This window comes from Microtus pennsylvanicus, chromosome 6, assembly GCF_037038515.1.
Source record: "Microtus pennsylvanicus isolate mMicPen1 chromosome 6, mMicPen1.hap1, whole genome shotgun sequence".
NCBI lineage: Eukaryota > Metazoa > Chordata > Mammalia > Rodentia > Cricetidae > Microtus > Microtus pennsylvanicus.
This window is the reverse complement of record NC_134584.1, coordinates 119,709,603-119,734,778: the sequence shown is the minus strand read 5'-3', so window position 1 is coordinate 119,734,778 and position 25,176 is coordinate 119,709,603. Positions and strand designations below refer to the sequence as shown.

At 53.3% G+C, this 25,176-nt stretch overlaps 1 protein-coding gene across 1 annotated transcript; it reads left to right on the top strand.

Moving 5' to 3' along the window:
• The first annotated feature begins 764 nt into the window (after positions 1–764).
• Positions 765–23,766, top strand: C6H16orf74 (chromosome 6 C16orf74 homolog). The gene is made up of 4 exons (XM_075977475.1): positions 765–926; positions 4,264–4,312; positions 21,165–21,317; positions 23,321–23,766. Exons 1-4 carry the CDS (start codon positions 840–842, stop codon positions 23,377–23,379), a joined length of 348 nt encoding a protein of 115 aa, XP_075833590.1. The 5' UTR covers positions 765–839; the 3' UTR covers positions 23,380–23,766.
• Positions 23,767–25,176: the final 1,410 nt, after the last annotated feature.

Sequence of the window (25,176 nt, the reverse complement as noted above, 5' to 3'; positions counted from 1 at the left end):
TGAACACGTGCTGGGCTTGTAGAGGAGGGGGAATGGGGGAGCCATGTCTTTTTCTTTCTTTTTCTTTTATTTTAGTTTTTCGGGACAGGGTTTCTCTGTAGCTTTGGAGCTGTCCTGGAACTAGCTCTTGTAGACCAGGTTGGCCTCAAATTCATAGAGATCCACCTGCCTCTGCCTCCGGAGAGTGCTGGGATTAAAGGCTTGCGCCACCACCACCCGACAAGGGAAGCCATGTCTTATCTCTGGCACTGAAAATATAAAAACAAAGAAGCCAGGGCCTTGGCCCCTGTTTGAGATCCCAGCATTTGGGAGACAGAGGTCAGAGGATCAGGGGTTCAAGGGCAGCCTGGGTGGGATACAAGAGCCCCTATTTCAAATAATACAAAGGAAAGCATGATGCTAGCCTTAGGGGTAGGGAGTCGATAGCCAGAGTCGTCTCAGCCTGAACCTTCAGGTCCTCTGCCAGCTGTGGCAGATGGAGGCACGTGGCCAGTTAAAATGCCAGAACCCAGCAGCGGGGGAAGCCCGCGGGTCACAATGCCACCTGAACCTCCCAACCGCAGCGACGAGCTGGGGGCGTTACTCCTACGTCTCTGCAGGAGAGGCGGAGCTGGACGCCCCTTTCCCTCTATAGCACAGGGGACAGCCGACTGGTGCCCAAACTTTCCCGGGTGCTGGGAGCGCGGCTGGGGTGGGGGAGGCGGGCAGGGAGGCGCGGCAGCCAGGGTTGTGACTGCGCCCAGGGCGGGCTGCGGGGCGGAGCGGCCTGGGCGGCGCCGCCCTCCAGGTGCCGGGCGGGGGCCCAGGCAAGCGCTGCTGCGGGGAGAGCAGGCCGGGCCATGACCCCCGCGGTCCGCGGCTGCAGGCGTGTCGCCTGGTGTCCCGCACGGCCACCAGCGTCCGCGCCCGGCGCGCCCCAGAAAGCGGTGAGTGCGCGCGCGCCGTGCGCGCCACGGCGGACGCACCGGGACCTGGGAGGGACGTGGGGAGGGACCCAGGACAGGGGACCCCTGGGCCGTGGAGACCAGAGACGGTGGGGATCCCGAAGTGTGTGTGTGGGTAACCCGGGACGTAGAGACCGGGGGTTACAGAACCCCGGAGGGTAGGTACCCCAGGGTGGGGTGAAGACGCGGGGGAGGGACTGTGGAGACCCCCAAGGTGGTGGGGACTCCAGAGTGATGGGGACCCTTTGGTCCCAGGCGTCCCACAACTTCCCGCAGACTTCGCTGTCCAGCTCGGCTCCTTTTGGCCGCGTGCCTGGCATTGGGCGGGGGCGTGTCCCGCGCGTGGCAGCCTCAGGCCCCTCGGTGCAGCCGGCTTGGCTGTCAAGTAGCGGAGCAGTCGGGCGAGGTGGGGGCAGGAGGCCTCGGGAGGAACCGCTTCCCTCCACCAAGTGTTTCGAATGTATTATTGATGAGCTGCTTCGCTTAGGGGCGCCCAGTACATCAAAGCAGCTTCGCGACCGCAAAGGGCGACCCGCGCAAGGCAGGCACTTCTCTTGGCAGGGCTGGCCCGGGCAGATCTGGGGAGGGTGTGCGTATTTGAAAGAGGCCCGGCAGCTCCCCTGGGGGACTCTGAGGGCAGGAGGGACTTCTGGCCTTTGCCAAGAGAACAGGGTAGCAGCAATGTAGAAGTCATTCCGGAGAGAGTATAGAAATGTTAGAACACACCCGGTTTTACAGATAAAGAAACTGAGTCCCAGGCTGCTTCATATGAATGGCAGACTTTGATGTCTCTCTTCAGCCTGAGACTCTTCCAGGAGATCCTCCCTATCTTGGGTTGTGCTACCAGCTAAGAGCACCCCTTACCTGTCCAGACCCCTTTCCTACCCAGGCCACGATGTAGACTGGTCCTGTCTAGGCCATACCCAACTCCTCCGGTCCTGTCCTGGTGCCCCTCCCCCGGGTCCGGGTCCTCTGCACAGGAGAGAGGCCGTGTATTTATGGAAAGACTTAATCCCTCCACCAGCCCCAAGGCCTGGAAAGCTGTGTCTAATCTGTCCCTGGAAGGCCTCAGCTGGTGGGCACACACCAGGCAGGAGTGTGCCTCCCCTAGGGAGGTGTAGGTCACTCAGGAGACTCCACTCGTCTTCCTGGGCTGAGGACGCTGAGATGTTAGTGCTTAGCCAGCAGTAGGCCCATGCCAGGCCTGCGCTGGCTCTTTTCACACCAGCCCTCTAACCAAAGCCTCTTCTTGTCCCCATTTTAAAGGCAGGAAACTGAGGCGGGGGGGGGGGGGGGGGGAGTAGATAAGGCCAAGTGTTAGCCTCGAGGTAACAGGAAATGGCTCTTATCCAGGGAAGGGAAAGCCAGGCCAGCCCTGTAGAATCATGGGAAATGAACCCACCATAGAGACTGATAGAGAGCCCTATCAAAAGAAACTCAATCTTCTTCCAGGCCCCACACAGCCTTGGGTTCCTGATAGTAGCCTCTAAGGTCACAGTACCCATCTTTCCCATGTCCCTGTGTCCAATCTTTCATTAAAAAAAAATTATGTGCATGAGCATTTTTGCCCGCATGCATGTCTGCCCCATATACATGCATGGTGCCTTTGGAGGGCACCGGATCCCATGGAGCTGGAATTACAGATGGTTGTGAGGTACCGTGGGATGCTGGGAACAGAATCCAGGTCCTCTGCATGGCCCCTGAGCCATCCTCCCCTCACCCACCCTCCATGTTCAATCTTGGCTGTATAGAAAACACGGGACACTCTCTTGCACACACATGGTCAGCTTTAGTGTTTAGCAGATGTTTTTAATGGTGTGAAGACAGAATGAGGCATGAGTGCCACAGAGTGGCCCAGAGCAGGCAGCAGGCAGGTGGGAAACCGGGGCTGTTGGCCTCTCTGGCCTTGGCAGGGAGGTACCACACAGTCAGCACTGTTCTCAGCATGGTGCCTGGGGCTGAATTTGAACGGATTCTTGTCCTGTTACACAAATGAAGTGACTTCCTAAGCAAGGTAGAAACCCAGATGTGGGTGTGTCCATCCTGCTTGAAGCAGGAAACAGCTCCGCATGGGAGCTTGGGACACAGCTAAGGGACCAAGATGCTCTGCCCGGCCTCCTCTTGCCTCTCAGGTCCATGAGCTAAGCCGATGGTCTGGCTGCTCCTACCCGGCCTGTTAAAGGAGGGCTTTGTTAAGGAGGTGGGGCACCATGCCACTGTGACTCAGGCTCTCTTGGCAGGATAGTTCTCCTAGGAGAGGTGGCTGGGCAGCACCATGGCCAAGGGGGCTTCCGGCCCAACTGCCTGCTTAGTATTCCTTCACTCCACTCATGACAGCTGGGGTCGGAATCAGAACTATGGACAAAGTAGCCAAGGTGCCAAGGAGAGAGTGAAGAGGCCCAGCTCAGGCCAGTGGCAGGTCCACACCCAAGTGGGACCCAGGCATCCTGCCTTCAGCCTGGAGCCTGTCACTTGGGCTGCTGTCCTCCCTCCTCAGCAGCTCTAGGTTTGTGTGACCCTAGAGCCCAGTCTTCCCCAGGCACAGGCTGGAGACTGCCTTTTATGCACCCTATAATGGCTTTTTTCCCGGGGCTGCGAACTTGTGAACGCCAGATGGTGAAGTCACTCCCGATGGACACTGGTCTACTGAAGACCGCCATGCCCACTCTGTGTCTCTTCCCCTGCTTCCTACTTTGACCGCTCAGTTGCTTGAGTTCTAAGAAAGCAGTTGCAGGAAAAGGTCAGGAGAACACAGGTGGGAAATATTCTCCTTCTCATCCTCCACAGCCTGTTAGAGTTCAACCCATTCCAAGAATCTGTATTGAGAGGACTGGGACTGGGCTGCGGCTCAGGTACTGTGGGTATGCCCACTATGCACAAGGTCCTGGGTTCGATCCCTGGAGCCCCAATGAATCAAGTAGACAATGTGGCCAGTGACTAGAAACTGAAAAGTCAGCAGAGCACCTGTTAAAATAGAGAGATTTCCTGTTGTGGCAGGTTTCATCTGCCCCCCCCCCAGCCTGTGGGTCCTCCATCCCTGAGGCTGACCACTGTCCTGTGGCCCCTGAAAGGAGAGACAGCAGGGTGGTTTCCACGCCCTCAACCCTGGCCAACCTTGCCTGAACTTTCCTGGACAGCAGCCCTCTGCCCCAGCACACACTCAGCCCAGATGTGGTCAGCAGGCACTGTGACCTCACAGCTGGCTTGTTTTACCACTGCTTCCTGTTGTGTGCCCAGCTGGCCAAGTAGGGGCCTGGCCACGCGTGGCCATGACAATGACATCCCCCGTCCCGCTCTAAGTGCTCTCCTTTCTTCACAGGCCTGCAGCGGTGACAACGCCATGGGGCTGAAGCTCTCCTGTCTGAAAGGTAGGACAGAGTGTGGGGTGCTGGAGGCAAGGGACTGGGAGAGCAGAAAGGGGGAGACTGGGGTGGAGATAGTAGGGGGGGGTCCCAGAGGCCTGGGGTACTGGCCTAGACTGATGGGACCTCATCTGTAAAGGCAGCTCGTATATACAGTAGGTACTCTATAAATGCTTATTCTGCCTCTGTGACCTCTTCCAGGCCTTCTTTCACCAGAGGTTTGTGCCCTAGGGCTTCAACTTTCTCCTCAGGCTTCAACTTCCTCCTCAGAGCAGAAGTCCTCGAAAAAGAGGGTAGCTAGGAAGGGGGAAGCCTGAGCAAGAAGCCAGGCATAACTTGGGTAACTGCTTCCCAGGACACTCTGGAAACCTGCCATCATCCAGCCAAGAGGTCAGCTTGGTTAGTACTGGGAGAAAAATAAGGCCATCAGAAAGTTCTAGAAGGGTGCAATATCAGTGAGAGGTATTGGTGGAGGCAGCACAGACCTCTGTCCTGATATCCCCCTGTGACACAGGCATGATCCCCACCCCCATCTCCCAGCCTTGAAGTCCAGACTTGCCCTGGACAGCCCTGCAAGGTACCATAGGCCCCACCCCCAACTGCTTGTTGGCATCCAGCTTGCCATGGTTCCATCTGTCCCCACAGCTCTCCTGGGCCATCCCAGCCCTAGTTCTCCACTCACTGCTGCATTTTCTCTTTCTTTCTTTCTTTCTTTCTTTTTTTTTTTTTGTGACACGGTTTCTCTGTGTAACAGTCCTGTTCTGGAATTTACTCCATAGACCAGACTGGCCTCAGCCTCACAGAGATCCACCTGTCTCTGCCTCCCAAGGGCTGGGATTAAAGGTGTGCGCCACCACTGCCCAGCCCAGTGTGTTTTCTTGATGGCCCTTGCCAAAAACATCACTACCCCACATGTTGAGCCACTGGCCTGAACACCAGGTTCTCCTCCCTGCCCACCCCAGGCTACCCTCCTCGCCCTCCTCAGGCTCCCCTCCCCAGCCTTCCCGTGCACCTCTGCCTTCCAAGATCAGCCTGCTCAGAGGTCTGTGTTCCCCAACCTGTTCAAAGCTCTGGAGACCTGAACAACAGCCTTGATTTCCTTAAAGTGGGGTCACGACAGGACATGGCTGTGGGGTGTCCAGAAGTGCCAGGCTCCGAGCACCCAGGCTGCCACTGGGGTATAGCTCTCCTGATGATTTCATCCCTGGGCCCTTCTGTTTCCTGGGTTTTCCAGCCCCTACTTCCAGGTCTTAGGAGACTTGAGGTCTCTGAGTACTAGCTAAAGCATTGATTGCAGTTAAGATGAACAAGATGAACTTCTGGGAAGAAAGAGAGAACTCTTTCCCCCAGGAGAACTGCAAAGGCTGGGAAAGAGTGGATGGATGTCTCCTGAGCTTCCTCTCACTTTGTGGGTGGGGTAGGGGTGGGGCAGATATAGGACAGCACTTAATTGGCCCAAATGAAGCCTTGTGCCTTGGCCTGGGAGGGTGGAGCATCTTGACTGACAGCTCCACCAGGACTGCTAGCAAGGAGTTCTGTGCTGATCTCAAGGTGGCCAGGCCTTGGAGGAGCAGAGTCAGCCTTCACTGCACTCCAGGGCTGGCGCTCTGAATGACCAGTGAGTGCACAGGTTAGGGATATAGACTGCCTTGCCACTGTGTGGCCAGGGCCCCTGACACCCTGCACTTCTCTATAGTGTCAACAACTCTAATGCCTTGTGTATGTGGACCCCAGGATTCTTAGAGAATCTAACGATCGTATGCATGGTGTAGTCAGACTTTTCTTTGACCCCCCCACCCCCAGCTCACAAATAAGAACACTGAGGCTTATTATTAATTATGAAAGCTCTTTGTGTGTGTGTGTGATTTTTTTTTTTTGAGACAGGGTTTCTCTGTGTCGCTTTGTTGCCTGCCCTGGAACCCTGGAACTAGCTCTTGTAGACCAGGCTGGCCTCAAACTCACAGAGATCCTCCTGCCTCTGCCTTCCGAGTGCTGGGATTAAAGGCATGTACCACACTGCCCGGCTCCCAACTAGCTCTTATAACTTAACTTGTTTTTAGTAACCTATGTTCTGCCACATGGCTTGGTTACCTCTCCTCTGTCTGACTTCTTCAGTGTCTTGCTGGCATCTCTTGCACACCTAGATTCATCCCAACACCTCTCTCTCCCCGGAAATCCCACCTGTCCTCTCCCACCTAGCTACTGGCCATTCAGCTCTTTATTATTAAACCAATCACAGTGCCACGCCTTCACAGAGTGTAAACAAATACTGCACAACCACGTGGGCCAGTTTCTTGCCTGGCTCTGTTTACTGAGTAATGCCTTTCCCAGGCTCAGTGTGTTGTGGCATGCATCTGTGTGTCGTAGGGGCCAGATGTTTCATTGTGTGGATTTCCAGCCAGCTTTGCATTACTGCCACAGTATACCTGAGAAGAACAAGGTACAAAGATGAAAGGTTTATTGCAGTCCATGGTTTCAGAGTATTCCATGGTTACTTTGAGCCTGTGGGTAGGGACTGTGGAGTGCTGCGAATGAGGTGCCGGGGCTGGAGGGACAGCTCAGGGGTAAAGAGCACTGGTTGTCCTTCCAGAGGACCCGGGTTCAATTCCCAGCACCTACATAACAGTTTACAACTGTCTGTAATTCCAGTTCCAGGGTACCCAACATTGTCATACACACATGCAGGCAAAACACCAGTGCACATAAGTTTAAAAAGAAAGAATGAGATGCCCATCTATGACTGCTAAGAAGTTAGAAGGGTTGGGGCAGAAGCCACAGTCCTAGCATATACCTCAAGGCCATGTCCTCAATGACCTAACTTCCCATGGGGCTTGCTTTTTACAACTATTCTCATGGTCTGGGGACCAGGACTATGACACATGGACCTTTTAGGGGAGTTTAAGATCCAACTAGGTATGTACCTGAAATCCCACCATTCATGGGACTTAGGCAGGAGGGTTTCTACAAGTTTGAAGCCAGCCTGGGCAACATAGTGAGCCCCAGGCCAGTCTGGGCTGTGCTGTTACCCTGTCTCAACAAAAAAGCAGTAGACCATGGTCCAGCAGGATGGGATGTGTTTTCTTTCTCTCCCACCCATCAGTGGGATCTTGCCTGGTTATATTAGGATGTCCAAGATGGTTCAACCCGGACCTAGACTATCTCCCCAACAGGACCCACCTCTATCCTACCCCACCAAAAGCCTAAAAGCCACTGTGCACCAAGGGCCTCTGGAACAGGAACTTTGAGAAGGGTCCCTCCAAGGTGTCAGCTCATAATTTTCCTTGCATGCTTTGGGTGTGTTGGACCTTGGCCTGCCTCCAGCTAACCAGCCTTGGTCCCTGGAGGTAATGAAGCCGAGACTTACCCACCAGCCAGACCCACCATGGTGGAGCCTGGTTACACATACACACACACACACACACACACACACACCATGCAGCGTGATGTTGTCCACACAGGCCTACTTGTGGCTCCATTTCCTGTGTGGCCTGCTCCAGTACAGCCACAGGTTTGGCTCCATGCAGTGCTGTGTGCTGTCTGGTTTGCTTCCTTGAGACACTGTCTCATATAGCCCAGGCTAGCTCAAGGTCTATGTAGCCAAGGATGACTTTGAGTTCTACACGGTTGCTTATATAAGTAAGCCATATAGGATATTTTGGCATGATGGTGATGATGATGATAACTTGTTTGGAATATATTCCAGGAGTCAGAATGGTCAAATGACAATAAATGGCTGTTTTACTTGGGGGCTTAGCCTGGGAAAGGCTCTTGTCTGTGAATTCCATATGGATTAAGTCATTTGTCTCCAAGACAAGGAAGCTGAAGCCCAGAGAGGGAGTCCAGCTTCCCTGAGATCACACAGCTTTGGCGCAGGCTGTATTTGAACTCTTCCAGAAGCCTTGCTCTAGCCACTCCATCATCCGCCTCCATCCTCAGGCAGCCCTTCTGTCTTCTCTGTCCTCATTTAGCTCCCCTCCCTTTTAGCTTCCTCTTCCTCTTCTGAGTGTACAGCTGTTGGACCCAGTCCACCCGGTTCCAGGATGCTGCCTCTGTGAGGTCCTCAGGCTGATTAAACCTCCAACACCTTGTTCTAAAAAGGCTGGATTCACCCTGAGCCAATTCACCCCAGAGGTGGAGGGGGTGAGTCACTCATGGGGCAATAGGCAAGGGACCCAGCTGGGACCCACCTAGAGCCTCTGTCCCTCCATCCCCAGGACTGCCCCTGGGGCTCAGCTGTTCCCAGCTAATCTTTGTAACGCTCCCAGCTCCAGGCCACATCAGAGCTCCAGAGCATGCACGCAGCACAGGGAAGCTGCCCTCCTCTGCACAGCACAGCATCCCGCCACCCCAGAGCCTGGTTCAGCTTAGCACTCCAGACTCATTTCCCGTGAACCCCTGCACCAGGACGGTCCTGTGTGTGTGTGTGTCTGGGCTCAGGGTTTTCAGGGAAATGTGAGACATCTTCCACTCTGTCACACTGTGGATGGAGAACCATCTAGAGAATTCTATGAACTGCACATGCTGAGGGCTCACCAACTGACAGTACCATCCCTTTGAGGCCAGGACACTCAGAAATTTGTAGCTGTTATGGGGGTGGACCCTGGAGGCAGAAGGATGGTGAGCTAGAGGTTAGCCTGGGCTACACAGTGAACCCTCAGGGTTTTTTTGTTGTTGTTGTTTGTTTGTTTGTAAACCCTTGTTTTAAATATATAAATTTTGGGCTGGCGAGATGGCTCAGCAGTTAGGAGCACTCGTTCTTGCAGGGGACCTGGGTCTGGTTCCCAGTGCTCCCACGGGGGCTCACAATTGTCTGTAACTCCAGTCATGGATGTCATCATCCTGTCATCTTCTGTCCTCTGCCAGCACAGACCTATGTGCAAACAAAACACTCATACACATAAAATACATAGTCATTCTTTTAAAAGATAATATATTTTTTTAAAAGACTTTTTTTTCCGGGTTTTCTAGACAAGTTTTTTTTCTGTGCAACAGCTGTGGCTGTTCTGGAACTCTCTTTGTCAACCAGGCTGACCTTGAACTGATCCGCCCACCTGTGCCTCCTAAGCACTGGGAGAAAAGGTGTGCGCCACCTCTTAGCTAAGACTTATATTTAAGTGTGTGTATGTGTGTCACTATGCTCACGTGCGTTCAGGTAAGGCCAGAAGAGGGTGTCAGATCCCCTGGAGCTGCCTGATGTGGGTGCTGGGAACCACACTCAGATCTCGGGTCCTCTGCAGGAGCAGCAAGTGCTTCTGACCATTGAGCTGCCTCCCAGCCCCAAATCTTTTCTCAGTGGCACAGTCTGGCTCCTACAGTGCCACCTGCCTCGGTGACCCCTACTGCCCACGCCTGTTCTTCCCCAACAATCCGCTTCCCACCACTTTTGTCTCCTTCTGCCTCGGGATCTTTGCACCTGCTGGTCTCTGCCTGAGATAGAGCTCTCTCTCCATAGTCAGGGTGGCTGCAGTCCAGTCCAGATTAATGTTGGGGTTCCTCGGGTTCTCTCCTGTACCCCTTTCCTCTGCCAGCCTGGGCTTTATGTTCACATAGCTATCCGTGTTTGTCTCCTCTCAGGAACCCCGCCCGGTGATAGCACATAGCAGATACTCGATATGCTTGTTGGCCAAAGAAAGCCTGCCCCGGTTTACAACCGTGGTCTGGGCTCTACTCCCAAAGTAGGCATTTAGCCTCCTGGAGTTCCATGTGTGCCTAGCTTCTATTTTGGGCTCAGATACACCTAGATCCCTACCCCATGGCGGTGGCATTGCTGGGCATTGAGGATGGGAGTTGCCCAATCCCTTGGAAGCTGGAGCCCATTTTATAGATGGGGACATTAAAAGCCAGGAGGTCAAGGTCATAGTACAGCAGAGATGGGAGATGACCTAGAAGAAGCAGAACAGGGTCCCTCTCAGGTGAGCATTGCAGTGGGGCAATGTCCAGCTCCCTGCCCCATGCTAGGACTTAGCCCTCCTGTCTCTCTGTCACCAGTGCTTAAGCTAAGCCTCAGCAGCACCCGATGGCCTCAGGAATTAGGGCAGATGCCCTCCCTAATCGCCAGTGCCACCTCACCCCTGTCTGCTGGAGCCACTTAGTGAGGACCCTCAGCTTGAAGCCACCCTGGACTCAGAAGTCAGCCCTCCATTTGCTGTGTATCTGCCCAGACTCAACCCCGGTCAGGAGGCTAGCCAGCCTGCTCCTCCCGCCCACCTCGCTCCTCCCCAATTTTTAAAGAATATTTTTGGCCAAGTGTGGTGGCACAGGCCTTGAATGCCAGCACTCTGAGGCAGGGTAGGTAGTAGTTCCACAGGGGTAGTTTGAGATCAGCAGGAGCTACACAGAGAAACATTGTCTCCAAAAGAATAGTCCCTCTGTGTCCCTTAACGGTTTGACGCGTATACACCGTGTGTCCCTTAACTGTTTGACGCGTGGACACCATGTGTCCTTCAGTGTCCCTTAACGGTTTGACGCGTGTACACTCGTGTGTCCTTTTATGGTTTGATCCATGTATACCATGTGTCCCTTCACGGTTTGACGCGTGTACACTGTGTGTCACAAACGTGTCCACAGCTCTGCACAACCACTCCCCCAGCATGTCCCTAATACCTTAGTGTTCTGTTCTAACACACTGGGCCCTTGATGTTTTCAGGGCTTTGTGGCTCCAGTCTTCCTAGTGTACGAACAGGAATTCTACAGCTGTCAAGTACCTGCTCCAGGCCTTGAACACATCCGGGTCACTACCAAGAACAATGCCACACACACACACACACAAAATTTTTCTTGAGACATAGTTCACACTGTAGTCCAGGCCGCTCTGGAACTTATTCTGTATCCCAGGATAGCCTCAGATTCAACAGCCATCCTCCTGCCTCAGCCTCCCATATCCTGGGATTATACAGCTCGCACTTGTGACCCTCAGCTGAGGTTGATATGTGTCTGTGGACGTGTGTTCCACAGTGAGAATGTGCCAGATGTCAGAGAAAAGCCCCATGGAGTGAGTTGTGGTGACCATGCAGGAGGCAGAGGCGGGAAGATCAATTCAGGATCTGCACAGTAGAGCAAGACCTTATCTCAAGATATAAGCAAGTGTGCACACTACTTTAATCCCAGCACTTGGGAGGCAGAAGCAGGTGGATCTCTATGAGTTCAAGGCCAGCCTGCTCTACAGAACAATTCTCCTGTCTTCCCCTCCCACCCTCTCTAATGAGGATGACAAGTGTCTGCTCTTCATCCAGGGATGACGGATGTGTGCCATGAGTCTGGCTTTGCTTGTTTCCTGTGGTTAAGCTCTTATGGTCACTCCCATAGGGTGGCCACCTTTGTCCATTGTAGGGTTGACAGGCTGAGGGCCAGAAGAAAGGGCCATAGCTGATCAGTGATGAGTCCAAGCTAGACCCTGTCTCCTGCATGGAACCCTTGCTCTCCACAACCGAGACCCCAGCAAGATGGCAGGGACAGGTTGCTGGGTGTGCCGGGTGCAGGCAGGAGATCAGCCCCTAGCCTGAACTCCCTGCCAACCTTTTCACAGGCTCTGCCCAGTGCAAGCTCCAGCTGCAGGTCCCTGACGCAAGCAGGAGCTTTTCCCTTAATTGAAAAGAGACTTAAAACCATTTCTGTTGGGGCCCAGGCTGCTGTGAAAAGGTGAAAAATGCCAGCGCCGCCGGCCATTGCTGAATCTGTAGTAACGCTAGGCTTTCCCCGTGGTGGGAATTATAAACCGTGAAGGAGAATGAGGATTTCATGTCTGGATCTCTCACAGGCCTTGACCCTGTGCTTTCTTCAGCATGCCCTGCCCCAGTGCCCTCTTCTCCGTCCCTCCTGCGGCTTTGACTGTTCCCCACCCCTACCCCCAGCAGCCTCCTGAACTCTCACCGTCTCCCCTCCAGCCACCCATGGCCTGTTGTTTGTCCTTGTCCCTCTGTGACCAGACTCTGAGTTTCTGTGCCTATGTCTCCAGGACCCAACATCATTTCCGTGTGACCTCTCTGTATCTTAATGTGGCGGCCCCTCCCAGTGAAGGGCTCGGCTCCCAGAGCTGTCCCTTCTCTCCCCAGGCAGACCCTGAAATTTCTATGGCCCATTCTTGGGGAGGACGTGCGAGTGAAAGGTCACTTGGCAGCTGCTTTTGGAAAAGGGGGTGAAACGAACACGCAGGACAGGAGGTTCACTCACTGGCTTTTATTCTGAGGTAGGCAGGGACGTGTCTCGCCCCCCTGCTGAGAGCTTCACCTCCTTCTCGGACATGGTTGCCTAATTGGCACAAAGGGGAAACATGTGACCGAGCTTCAGGAATGCCCAGGGTTTGGGAAAACAAGAATAAGGTGGGGGAGGTTCGTGGCAGATTGGCTAGCTAAGAAAAAAAAACCTCACTGTTTCTGTTGCTGGGCCCTGGAGTGGAAGGCAGGAAAGGCTCTGTGGGCAAGCAGAGAAACGTCTGGGGGGTCATTTTGCTCTCGATTGTGTAGCCAGCACACAGAGCACTGCCTGGTACACAGTGGGTACCCAGAAAATGCCAGTTGTCAGGGCCTGAGCTCCTTCAGGGCCAGGCCTGAGCTTGGTCCTTTATTCAGAAGCAGGTCACAGAACCCTGACAGAGCAAGTGGACAGCCCTGGCCAAGACAGGCCTCTTTCCCAAGAAAGTGGGTGCTCAGAAAATGCCAGTTGTCGGGGCCTGTGCTCCTTTCTCCAGGGCTTCCCGGGTGCCATGCTGAGACTAAGCTCTTGTTCCTCCTGCCTCCACCTCCCGAGTGCTGGGATTACAGATGCTCAGGTCACCACGTGGTGTTGGGGCTGGGCAAGCTCTCTACCTGCTAAACTGAATTGCCACTCCTAGAATAGTACCATTCTGTCTAGCACCCACCCCAGTGGTACTCAGAGAACAGTAGAGCATCTCCACGTGGGTGCCGTGGCATACCAGGGGCCTGATACTGGTTGGTTTGATGAAATTTGCCGAAGAGTAAACCACCTGGCGTTAGTAACATCTGGTGTTCGTGGGTGGTGCATTAGGGGGCCAGCTCTGGGGCTACTCGCTTGAATGGCCTGCTATAGAGTTCATGACAGACGGCAGTCTAGCTCAGTGGTTCAGCTGATGCTGCGACCCCCAATCATAAAATTATTTTCATTGCTACTTCATAACTGTAATTTTCCTACCTATTGTTATGAGTTGCGATGTCAATACCTGCGTTTTTCGATGGTCTTAGGCGATTCCTGGGAAAGGGTCATTTGACCTGTGGTCTCAATCCACAAGTTGAGAGCTGCTGGTCTGGCCCCTCTGTGGGGTCATTATATACCCCACCCCCAGCAGAGGAGAAGACAGAGGCTGAAACGGGTGGGACCACTGCCCTGGTGGATTGAAGCCCAGATGTCTGTATCATGCTGCACTGTGTTCAGGAGGTTGGAGCAGAGCCCCTTGTGTGTGGAAGTTGGTTTTTTTTTAAAATTTATTTACTTATTAAAGATTTCTGTCTCTTCCCCGCCACCGCCTCCCATTTCCATCCCCCAATTAAGTCCCCCCCCCAGCCCGAAAAGCAATCAGGGTTCCCTGTCCTGTGGGAAGTCCAAGGAACCCCCACCTCCATCCAGGTCTAGTAAGGTGAGCATCCAAACTGCCTAGGCTCCCACAAAGCCAGTGCATGCAGTAGGATCAGAAACCCATTGCCATTGTTCTTGAGTTCTCAGTAGTCCTCATTGTCCGCTATGTTCAGAGAGTCCAGTTTTATCCCAGGCTTTTCCAGACCCAGGCCAGCTGGTCTTGGTGAGTTCCCAGTAGAACATCCCCATTGTCTCAGTGTGTGGGTGCACCCCTCGCGGTCCTGAGTTCCTTGCTCGTGCTCTCTCTCCTTCTTCTCCTGATTTGGACCTTGAGATTTCAGTCCTGCCTTATCATACAACAAAAGTATATGCTCTACGATGTTCATAGCAGCATTGTTTGTGATAGCCAGAACCTGGAAACAACCTAGATGCCCTTCAATGGAAGAATGGATGAAGAAAGTATGGAATATATACATATTAGAGTACTACTCAGCAATAAAAAACAAGGACTTCTTGAATTTTGCATGCAAATGGATGGAAATAGAAAACACTATCCTAAGTGAGGTAAGCCAGACCCAAAAAGAGGAACATGGGATGTACTCACTCATATTTGGTTTCTAGCCATAAACCAAGGACATTGAGCCTATAATTAGTGATCCTAGAGAAGCTTAATAAGGAGAACCCAAAGAAAAACATATAGGCATCCTCCTGAATATTAACCTTCAGCAAGCAATGAAAGGAGACAGAGACAGAGACAGAGACCCACATTGGAAGTTGGTTTTTATGTGGCGAGGGAGGCAGGCGGTTGGACAGGATCCCAGCGAGCCAGAGTGCTGTTTTACAATGAGCCAGTAGAGGGCGCCTGCGAGCTATCATGCCTGCTCAGGGTGGTAACTTGTCTTAGGGGGCAGCCTGAGTCTGTTCAGGCCTGAGAGGTCTGGGGAACGTTGAAGGGAGGGAAAGTAACCTTGTGAGCTCACCTGGCCCCAAGCTTTAAAGAATGAGACCCGGGGCTGAGGCAGGAAGGGTTAGAATCACAAGAGGCCATGCCTCCTCTAAATGGCCTATGATCCTAGTTCCCTCTGGTGTGAGGATAGAGACAGTGAACATAAAGGCTCTGCTCACCTCGGCTGGGGAGGCTGCAGCAGGAGGCTGGCCAGCTTGGTGGGGAGATGGCAACCAGCTTCGTGACCCCCAGGCAGGCCATGCCATCCATGTGTGTATGGTTTCCATATTTTACAGCCGGGGAGATCAAGGTTCAGAGAGTCAAGCCACCCATTTCCACAGCCACCCTGGTTCAAGGGTTCCCAACCCTGACTGTGAATCTCCAGGAAGCTTTATAAACAGCCAGTACCAGCTCAGAAGGCATAGACTCGGCCCCTTTGGGGGGGGGGGAGATTCCTGGGTAAACTGTTAAATCCCCCAGAGTGAAAGCCAATAAGAGAGAGGAAGAGGAGGAAGAAAAGCTGGGTGTGGTGGGGTACACCCGCAATTCCAGCAGGAGTTGGGGGCAGGAGGGTCAGGAGTTCAAGGCCAACCTTGGCTATGGGAAGCCCTGGTTCAGAATCAAAAGAAACTTCTCAGAGAATCCCCAGAGGCAGCCACGGGGTCACCACAGCCACAGACAGCAGAGCTAACCCTTTAGCTTGCAGCCCAGCCTTGCCTAGCTGTGTCTCAGCTTCTCTGAAGGCAGCTTAGGCTGTGGCTGCGGGGTCTGGTTGACTGAGGTGGTGTGTAGAAGGATGCTCAAGGTGGGGGAACCCTAGCGCTTGGCACAACGCATGAAGGCCTCCTGCCCAGGCTCCAGACCTAGTCCATGTCTGGCTCCCTGGCCAGTCCTGTGCCCCGCTTCACCTGTCCCTCTGGAAACAGGCTTCTGATCGCCTGAGGCAGTCCCAGAACTGACAGATGACAGCTCTGACTCCCAGGGTGACTGGCATTTGTTTTTTAATCTTCACTGTTGTCTAATCCTCCTGAGAGCTTTGCCCAGAGGCTGCACAACGGGGCTGAGGGAGCCAGGGACCTGTCCCTCCCTCTCCCTTCTTCCTTCCCCCTCTTCCCTCTCATCTCTCCTCCCAGTCTCCCTTCATCTTGCCTGCTTATACCCCCTTCTTCCTCCTTCCCTCCTTCCCTCCTCCCCTCCTCCAGCATCTCTCCTGGGCCCACTGAGCCCCAAAGACTTCCAGAATAAGCTGTGGGCTCTGTCCTCAAGCTCCAGACCCTGCTACTGTGTCAGAAGCGGGGTGGGGGTGAGGAAGGAGTTCGAGTGGGAGGCTCCTTTGTCACTGTGGGGTGATCCGCACCATCTTTTGTTGAGGTCTCTGGAAGCCATAGGGACAGGACTGCCAGGCCAGAGCTGAATCCCCAAGCCCCTGCATTCAGTCACATACAAATGGCCCAGGTGTGCACACAGTCACATGATCAGGCTCTGCTCCCAGATGTAAGGGTGGCATGACAATGCCCAGGCTGTGGGACTCTGCTGGCTCCCTGGGACGTCAGTCAGCCTTGTCCTAGACCCACTTCCTGGGATCATCCTGGATGGACGGCAACAGGAACTGACCAGCCACGGGCACTCCTCTCGGACCTGTTGGCTGCCTATAAGTAGAACTTTATCAGGATGGGCGTGTGCCCTGCCATCCCTGTAAGGTCCTTCGTTGCCACCATCCACAGAGGCAGAGCGCTGTAGGTGACAGCCTGCTGCCGAGGTAGTTACCGCAGGCTCTGTGCAGGGAGCCGTGTGTTCCGTTATTCATGATTTCCAGGGACAGGAAATGTTGGCACTGAGAGTCGTCATCCAGTCTCTGGCTTAGGGACCCTGGCTGCCTCCTACCAGCTGGTCAGTCATGTGCAAGTTATTGCTCTCTCTGGCCCTCAGCTTCCACATCTGTGTAATGGTAGGGTAGCACTTGGCAGAGAGAGCTGTGAACTGAGGGGAAAAGACTGTGTCAGCCCCGGGAAGTTTGGACCCTAGAAACAACCTCCCGTGTCCTGGCTGTTTCCCACGCTGGCTCCTGCGTGACACCACCATGCTAGACTGTCTCAGCCAGAAAGTCTGCAGGTCAGGGGGAAAGGGCTGAGGCACTGCCAGGAGCTTGTCAGGTCCCAGTGTGACATGGGGTGACAGGGGGGTGTGCGAGAAGGAGAGGGTCACACTGGCCACACACCCATCACCACGGTGACTATTTTCCAACAGAAATGGATGGGTTTGCTTCTGATTTTGTCAATAGAGAAGGAAGCGCTGTGAGGAGACAAAACTAAAGCCAAGGGTGACGTGGAGTGAGCTCTCACTCTGCCTCCGGCAGACGGAAAGCTTCACTGCGCAGGCAGATGAGGCCTGGAGCACCAGCTGGCAGGTCATCTGCCCCTGGGCTCCTCCTTGGAGGCCGGCGGGGAGGAGTGACCTGAATTTGGATCACATGAGAGGCGAGTGCTGCTCCACAGAGGTTTGTATCCTGAGGGGATTTTGAGCTGTGACCTCATTGGTCGTGGCTTCTGTTGGCTGTCTTCCAAGCTGTCAGAATCCTCCATCAATGGTCTGGAGACTTCTCCCAGGAGAGACTTCAATTGTTACTTAAGGTACTGGCGACTAAGTGGCCAGCAGGTGGCGCCCTCCTATGTGAGGAAGCTAGTTGCTAATCCCACCCCCTTGCACGAGGTCACCCACCCTGCCTAGCCAGCTGCTTCCCAGGCCCCCTGGGATTGCTAGAAGGACCGATGGACCTCACCCGTCTGTGGAGTCACAGATGGTGCTGACCGCCCTCTAACCCTGCCCACCGTGTCACCGTACACGCACAGGGTGGATGCGTGATGCTGACGTGTGATGGCACTCAAGAGTCCTTACCTGGGAAGCTGCTGTAGTGGTTTTACTCTTTCCTCTTTTGACTTTTTTGGGGGGCCGCCACCCAGGTCCCAAATAAATCACACACGGAGGCTTACTCTTAGTTATGAATGCATGGCCTTAGCTTGGCTTGTTGCTTGCCGGCTTTTTTAAAATTATCCCGTCTATCTTTGGCCTCAAGGCTTTTATCTTCCTTCCTGTATACCTTTTCTTCTTACTCCTTGTCTGCCTGTGTCGCTGGTCCCTGAAGTCCTCCTTCCTCTCTGTTCCCAGATCCTTTTACTCCCAGATTTCTGATATTTATCCTCTGCCTGCCAGCCCGCCTATTTCTCTCTCTGGCCTTGCTATTGGCCATTCAGCTCTTAAGACCGTCAGGTGTTTTAGACAGGTAAAGAATCACAGCTTCACAGAGTTAAATACAGAAAAACAAAAGTCACACCCCCTTAAAATAATTTCCCCAACAGGAAGCCCCTTGAGCTTCAATGTCCTGTTCCACCGTGGGTTGGATTATATCACCGCTAGATTTGCATACTGGGAGGTTTGTGGGAGTTCGTGCCTGCAATCCTAGCACTGAGGAGGCTGAGGCAGAAGGATTGGGGGGGTTGTGAAGCCTGAGATACATAGAAAGACCTTGTCTCAAACCAAAAGAAGGAGAAGACAGGACAGGGTTTTAACTAAAATGCCATTTATTGGGTATGGTTCATCAGCCAGGGTCAAGGTGACTCTTGACTGGTCAATGTCTTGTTCAGTTCTCCAAGGTGACTTGGACAAGTACTGCCCCGGTACCCGTGAGACAACTACTGGGCTTGGATGTGGCCTTACCGTGTGGTGACATGTTTACAGACTTCTATTCTTCCTGGAGCCCTGGATCACTGCAGGCTGAGGGCGGGGATATGGAGATCGCTGGGTGCCTTTTCCGAGGACCACAACACTGTGAAGGCCACTAGGTCTTTCAGGGGCTCCTTTTCCTTTCAGCCTTGAAGGGAAATGTACATCTGGACTTCTCAGCCACCGGTTTAGACAGACCTTCGGGGGAGTCACAGGCCTTCATGCAGAGTTAGGTGGTAGACAGAAGCCAGACAAAGCCAGGTGCCTGCTCCCATCCTACCATGCTCTCCCGTGGCCCTGACCTGCTGGGGTCAGAGCTAGCAACAATTCTCTTTAGTTTTTATTTTGGTTGGTTTTTTGAGGCAAGGCTAAAATCGTGTGTGTATGTTGTTCTTTTTGTTGTGATTGTTGTTGTTTCTTTTTTAATTGTTATATGTGCATTGGTGTTTTATTTGCAAGTGTGGCTATGTGAGGGTGTCCGATCCCCTGGAACTGGAGTTACAAACAGCTGTGAGCTGCCGTGTGGCTCCTGGGAATTTAACCCAGGTCCTCTGGAAGAGCAGCCAGTGTTCAACCACTGAGCCATCTCCTGCTCCTTCCCCTCTACCACCCCCCCCCCCCCCCCCCGGAGACAGAGTGAGTCTTGGCTGTAGCCCTGACTGTCGTGGAACTCACTGAGATCCATCTTCCTCTGCCTCCGGAGTGCTGGGATTAAAGGCATGTGCTGTCTCTACTACCCAGCTAGCTTTTGTTTCTTGAGATAGTCTTACTGTGTCTCCTGGCTAATTCCAGGACCTCGTGCACTTGCTGGCTTCCAGGGGCAGTGTCTGACCTCCTACACAGCCAGCGGCTCAAGGCAGGACAAAGACTGACACTTCTGTCATTCTCTTCTTTAGAATGAGTCCGCTGAGTCCCCTCCCCGCTAGGACTGAAGCTCCACAGCTTGGGGACATCCTGATAGTGACCAGGGCTTACCTGGAATATGGTAGAGACAGTTACTCAGGACTGGGTGATTTTTTTTTTTAACTAATTGTCCCCTTCTCATCCTGCGTGGCTTAGTCCTTCAAAGCTAACTGGGGCCAAGTGGGAATGAAGGGAGGACAGACACACAGACAGAAAAGCTGGAATGAGGTGGGCTGTGCTTGTTCTGATGGGGGATAGCTACAGTGTAACCGCAGCAGGGAAACCAGGTGCATTTATTACCTACGGAGTAAGGAAGGGTTTGCTAGTCTTGGTGCCAGGTCTCTGTAGGGGAGCAACATCTGAACTGTAAATATCTGGGAGAAGGAAGATGCTATCAACCTTCCTCCTCAGATCCGGGGAGGCTTTGCCATTTCCGTGGATCTCAGGTACTGGGGCCTGTCACGTGGCTGTGCCCACATCAACAATACACATTCACTCAGGGCTTCCTCTACTCCCCGCAATCTGGTGTTCTCTGGAGTCAAGACAGGACCCCGGAGTTCAAAGGTTTCTGAAGGTTTCGATTATTTAATGTAAATTTAAAACTTGTCACTTACTCTGCTCCAGACTCTGCTGGGCTCGGGACCAAAAAGGAAATGGTGGCTACTCTAGGCGCCCTCAGCAAAAGCAGAGATAAGAGCTGTCCTCTCCGCCCCTGTGACTAGATGAGCACAGACAGGTCAAAGAGGTCATGAGTTCAGAGCTTGGGCTGTCTTTCCCGAAGATGGGCATGCTATGCTGGCTTTTGAGGGATGGATAGGAGTTCATTCCCCTGGCAAAAGAAGAAAGTGTATATCAGGCATGGGACCAGCATCTGCAAAGGTGTGAAGAGGCTGAAGGACTTTGTGACTCTTGGTTCTAGGTGTGAACAGGTGTCCCTCCAGATGGGACTCTAAGGTCATCTCTCCACTAGGGCTAGAGAGATGGCTCAGTGGGTAAGAGCATTTGTTGCTCCTCCAGAGGGACCTGGGTTTAGTACCCGGCGCTTCCATGGCATCTCACAGCCTTGAAACCTCCATGGGCACCAGGCACTTGGTTCTCAGACATTTATTCAGACTTTCAAAAATATAAAATAGAATAAATAAACCTAAACTTAAAAGAGGGAAACCTTTTCATGCTGTCTGTGGTGGTTTGTGCCCACAGTTCCAGCGCTAGGAAGGTTGGGGTAAGAGGATTGCCTTGCATTTGTGTGCTGAGCGAGTTCATGGTTAGCCTTAACCTGGGCTAGAATAAGATCTTGCCTCACAAACGAAAAGAAACCACAACCCAAATCTTTTCCTCATGCAGGACTTCTCAGAGCCTTTGACGGGCGGAGTTGTGAGCGCCCAGCAGAGGATAAAGTAGATGGGTTTCAGCCACCATACATATGGTTCCCAAACTTATTATGAGGCCCCTTCCTGGAGCATCTCAGAAGTCAGATGTTCCAGGGGACAGACCTTGGGAAATGTTGCTCGTACCTGAGAAGATGCCACCACTCCCATGTATATCTCTAGGGACAGACAGAGCTCAGTGCCCCCATGGAACTGTGTAAGGTTGGGGATACATTTCCCCTTCCTGAGTCTCGGTTTCCCTATCTGTGCGGTGAGAATGGCAGTGTCCCTTTGTGGAGTGTGGCCAATCTTCAGAGTAAGTCAAAGGGACTGACTTTGGCAGGTACCACCCAGAGGGCCTGATGCTCTCTCTGTCATATCCTGTATCCCTCAGGCTTTAAGATGTGTGTCAGCAGCAGCAACAACAGTGGCGACAACCATGACGAGGCCCCTGTGCTGAACAACAAGCACCTGAGTGTCCCCAACATCATCATTACACCCCCAACCCCGACGGGCATGGGGCTTCCCAGGGACTCCAAGCATGCAGGTGAGGCAACACCGCTATGCAGAAGACTGCTCCCAGGATCCCTTCTGTGCCATGGCCTGACCTGGTTCCCATCTCCCCCTGAGCTTGTTAATGTATGGTCAACGCTGACAGCTCCATTCTTTGTCATGATGCCAGCCCTAGCTAGATGTAGCTTGTTGGGCAATTGTGTGAGCAGCCCTTGCTGGCAACCAGGAGGATGATGGATTTCGTCTGGGCTGGCCCGCATGCCATATCTTAGCCACTCACTGGAACTGAAAGATGCACCATCCCTGCCCACAGCAGGGTGTCCTGTCCTCCATGGTGCTGGCTGCAGCAGCTTGGTCAACAGGAAAGACTGGGAAACGGCCCCACGCCAGGCTATGGCTGTCCTTGGGTCTTCTAGATATGAGGAAAGGGAAGATATGAAATGATCCTGGCCAGACAGCATACAGGGTGGGGTGCAGACTGGTGTCTCATCTGCCTCCTGCTGATGCCCTCGGAGCTGGCAGGTAGACTCTCTTGTGCAATGAACGGAGTTACATTGAGTCAGGCCTGGCAGGGCAGGCCCACAGTCCCAATTATTGGGGCAGCTAAGGCAGAAGGATCACAAGTTCAAGGCCGCCTGAGCTCCAAAGAAAGCTTGGGGCCAGCCTGGGCAACTTAGCCAGACCCTGTATCAAACACGGACAAAAGGGTTGCTTGTGTTCAGTGATGGAGTTCTCAAGGCCCTGGGTTCTGTCCGTCTCCAACACCGAAGGGGAAAAGGAGGCTGTTGGTGTGGGGACTGTTGTGGCTGGTGGCCCATTCGAGGAAATGAGTCATTTTCTCACAGGTGCTCAGGAACAGACTTCATGTAGATCTCGCCCCTTGACTACAGACAAACAAACTGAGGCTCATAGAGGCTGATGAACAAATGATGTAGAAACTCCATTGAGTCTCCTAGGGCAGGGAGGCATCATGGTGGAGCAGGCCCAAAAGGAATAGGTCCCAGGGAGCGATAGGAATCCGGCAGGAGGGCAGAAGAACCACCTTTGTTCCTTTCCACTCTCAAGAGAGAACCAGCTCAGATCCCAGAGACCCACCCTGGGTCCCTGCAGAGGGCAGCCACACCAGTTACCTCATCAGGCCGCCCTCTGAAAGGACCTGCCAGCTCTCGGCATCTCCACACTGAGGGGCCAAGTTTCCAGCACACAGAGCCCCGTCAAGCCACAGTACCCACCCTCCTTCGTGGCCTTCCCCAGGCTACGTGATGGATGCACACCCACTACTTCTCACTCCCACACTGTGGGCTGTAGCTCTGCTTTAGAGAAGAGGGAAGGAAGGGATCCAGAGAAGGCCAGCGACTCACCGGAGGGGCCCACAGCAAGGTGCAAGAAGAGCCAGGCTCCCGCCCATGGCTTCTCTGCCTCACAGCTAGTGTCCAGGCAGACCCAGAGAGGACATCAGAGACCTGGTCCTCAGCTTCACCGTAAGGATACCTCTCTCTGGGCCGTAATATCCCCCTCTGGAAAGTTCCCAAGGTCTATACTTACCCCCACAGCATGGTGAGGTGACATTTCAGGCTGAAGCTGAGTGCTTAGGAGGCTCCTGACCCTTGGGGGAAGTTCCTTTGAAGTTTGAACAGCTGTGGGGAGCATGGGTTCAGAGAGGTGACCCACACAGTCTCTCGAACCCACACTTTGGTTCCACCGAGTTTCCAGATGTGCTACTGTAAGTTCCCCTAAGCCTCAGTGTCATCCTCTGGGGACGGCAAGAAGAGATGGAGGTCTCTTGACCGCAGAGAAACATTGCTAGGCTGGAATAGGGCCCGGCGAGATGGGAAGCCTTGATACCTACTCTAGGAATCCTGAGGAGTTTCTGATCTCTCCCAGTTCCCAAGAGGACCTAGGTGGTGGGGGACTTGAAGCACTGGGGGTCCTTCTCAGCCCTTGGTGGTGTCCTGAGATAGAGAATGTTAGGCCTAGGGAAGCCGACAGAGGACCTGTTAAGGTGAGCTCTTCCTGATGCCGATCCCTCTCTCCTAGTCTGGATGGATGAGGCCATGTTCTATCAAGATGACGGAGAGTTGGACCCTGAAGCCTGAGAAGTTACCTGGTGGTAGGACCTGTGTGGCAGCTTCCTGCCTCACTGCCCCTTGCCCCAGGTGTTGGGGACATGGCTACCGGAGCAGCTCAATGAGGACAGTGAATTGGGCCCTGGACCGGGACAGGAGCGGTCAGAGGAACACAGCAGGGCTCTGGCCCCAGTGGAGCAGACATCTGTTACCTCCATGTTCTCGCCAACCCAGACCCCAGTTTGGTGAAGAGGAGGTGACCCTGCCCTACAGCCACTGTGACCACAGACCCTGGCCCTCAAGTTCACAGCACACAAGGACTTCTCGCCAGAGCAGAGCCTCTGTTTTTTACAAGTTGTTTTACAGGTACAGAAACCACGTCCTGAGCGAAATTTATAAAATAAAGCACCTTTGTGACTTGTGGGGTCCTGCTTCTTAGGTTTGGGGGTGTCTACCTAGCCAGGGTGGGGGGCAGGGAGGACATCACAGGCAGTTAAGGCTGGGAGCGCCGTGTGTCCACACTCTTGGCCTTTTCTCAAGGAGCGGAAATAAAAAGCCCACAGAGATGGTGAAGCAGCCTGGGAATGTTATTTAAAGGAAGCGACAGGCAAGCTGGGAGCACATTGCAAGGACCACCCACTGTCAGTGAAGACAACGGTGCTTCCTTTCCTGAGTGCAGCAGCAAGAGCGGTAGGGTCACTTACTGAGGGATATCTGTGAGGGTTGTAATACTTATTTTTTGGGTAAGAGTGTTTGTCTCAGCACACCCACAGACAGTACCCGCAGAGGCCAGAAGAGGGCATTGGATCTCCTGGAACTGGAGTTACAGGTGGTTTGAGAGCCACCATGTGGGTCCTGAACCTAACTTGAGTCTTCTGCAAGAGCAGCCAGTGCATTTAATCATTGAGCCATCCCCCCAGCCCTAGCTTTCTGCTTTGTTGGGGGTTTAGGTCAGATAATCATTTTTCTGCTATGCAATGTTCCTTTCTCATAATGCAATTAAGTTTAATTATGTACATGCATAATTATGCATAAACTTAAAATGGCAAACAGATTTTCTCTAAAAGCTCACTTGGGGATATAGTTTTGCTTTTTTTTTTTCTTTTGCACACATGCCCACAACCAGTTCAGGCTGGACTGACCCTCCTACCCTAGGACCAAGATGTCTTGGGTATGTGTCTGAATAGGAAATATCCAAGTTTGGTGGGGCATCCAAGGGAGGGGAAATTTGACCCATTGTTCAGAGAGGGGTGCAGATGTCGCCTGATGCAGGTGGGGTCTGAGGTTGGTAGGTGCATTGCTTGGAGAGGGGTGTGTGCCTAGGATATGCAGGGCAAAGCTTCTGAGGCGGTACTACAAGAGGGGGTGTGTGTAACCCAGCCTGAGTGAGTCCCGGGTCACTCAGAGCCCAAGCTGACCTTCCCTCAACTTGAGTCAGGTATTTGGCGACAGCCATATAATAGTAATGACTACGGTTGAATTTTACCATGCTGACTATTTAGGCTCCAACATCATTTTGAAGGGACTTTAATCTTCAGACTACAGCAATAGCGCCAATGGCCTGAGTCAAAATTGCTTGTGGGCTGGTGAGGGCATTTGCCACCCCATCCAGCTCAGTGACCTGAGTTAGACTTCCAGGATTCACACAGTGGAAGGAGAGAACTCTCACTTACACACACACACACACACACACACACACACACACTTGTCTGAGCTGAGTGTTAGTGGCACATGCCTTTGATCTCAGCACTTGGGGGAGCAGAGTAGAGGCCAGCTTGGTCTACACAGCAAGTTCCAGGCTAGGCAGGGATACACAGTAAGACTCTC

Excerpts from the sequence above, each read along its gene's own strand:
- C6H16orf74 (XM_075977475.1), top strand. The coding sequence starts at position 840 with ATGACCCCCGCGGTCCGCGGCTGCAGGCGTGTCGCCTGGTGTCCCGCA. Across the intron at positions 927-4,263 it reads CCGGCGCGCCCCAGAAAGCG|GCCTGCAGCGGTGACAACGC; the intron begins GTGAGTGCGCGC and ends CTTTCTTCACAG. Across the intron at positions 21,318-23,320 it reads CAGGGACTCCAAGCATGCAG|TCTGGATGGATGAGGCCATG; the intron begins GTGAGGCAACAC and ends CCTCTCTCCTAG.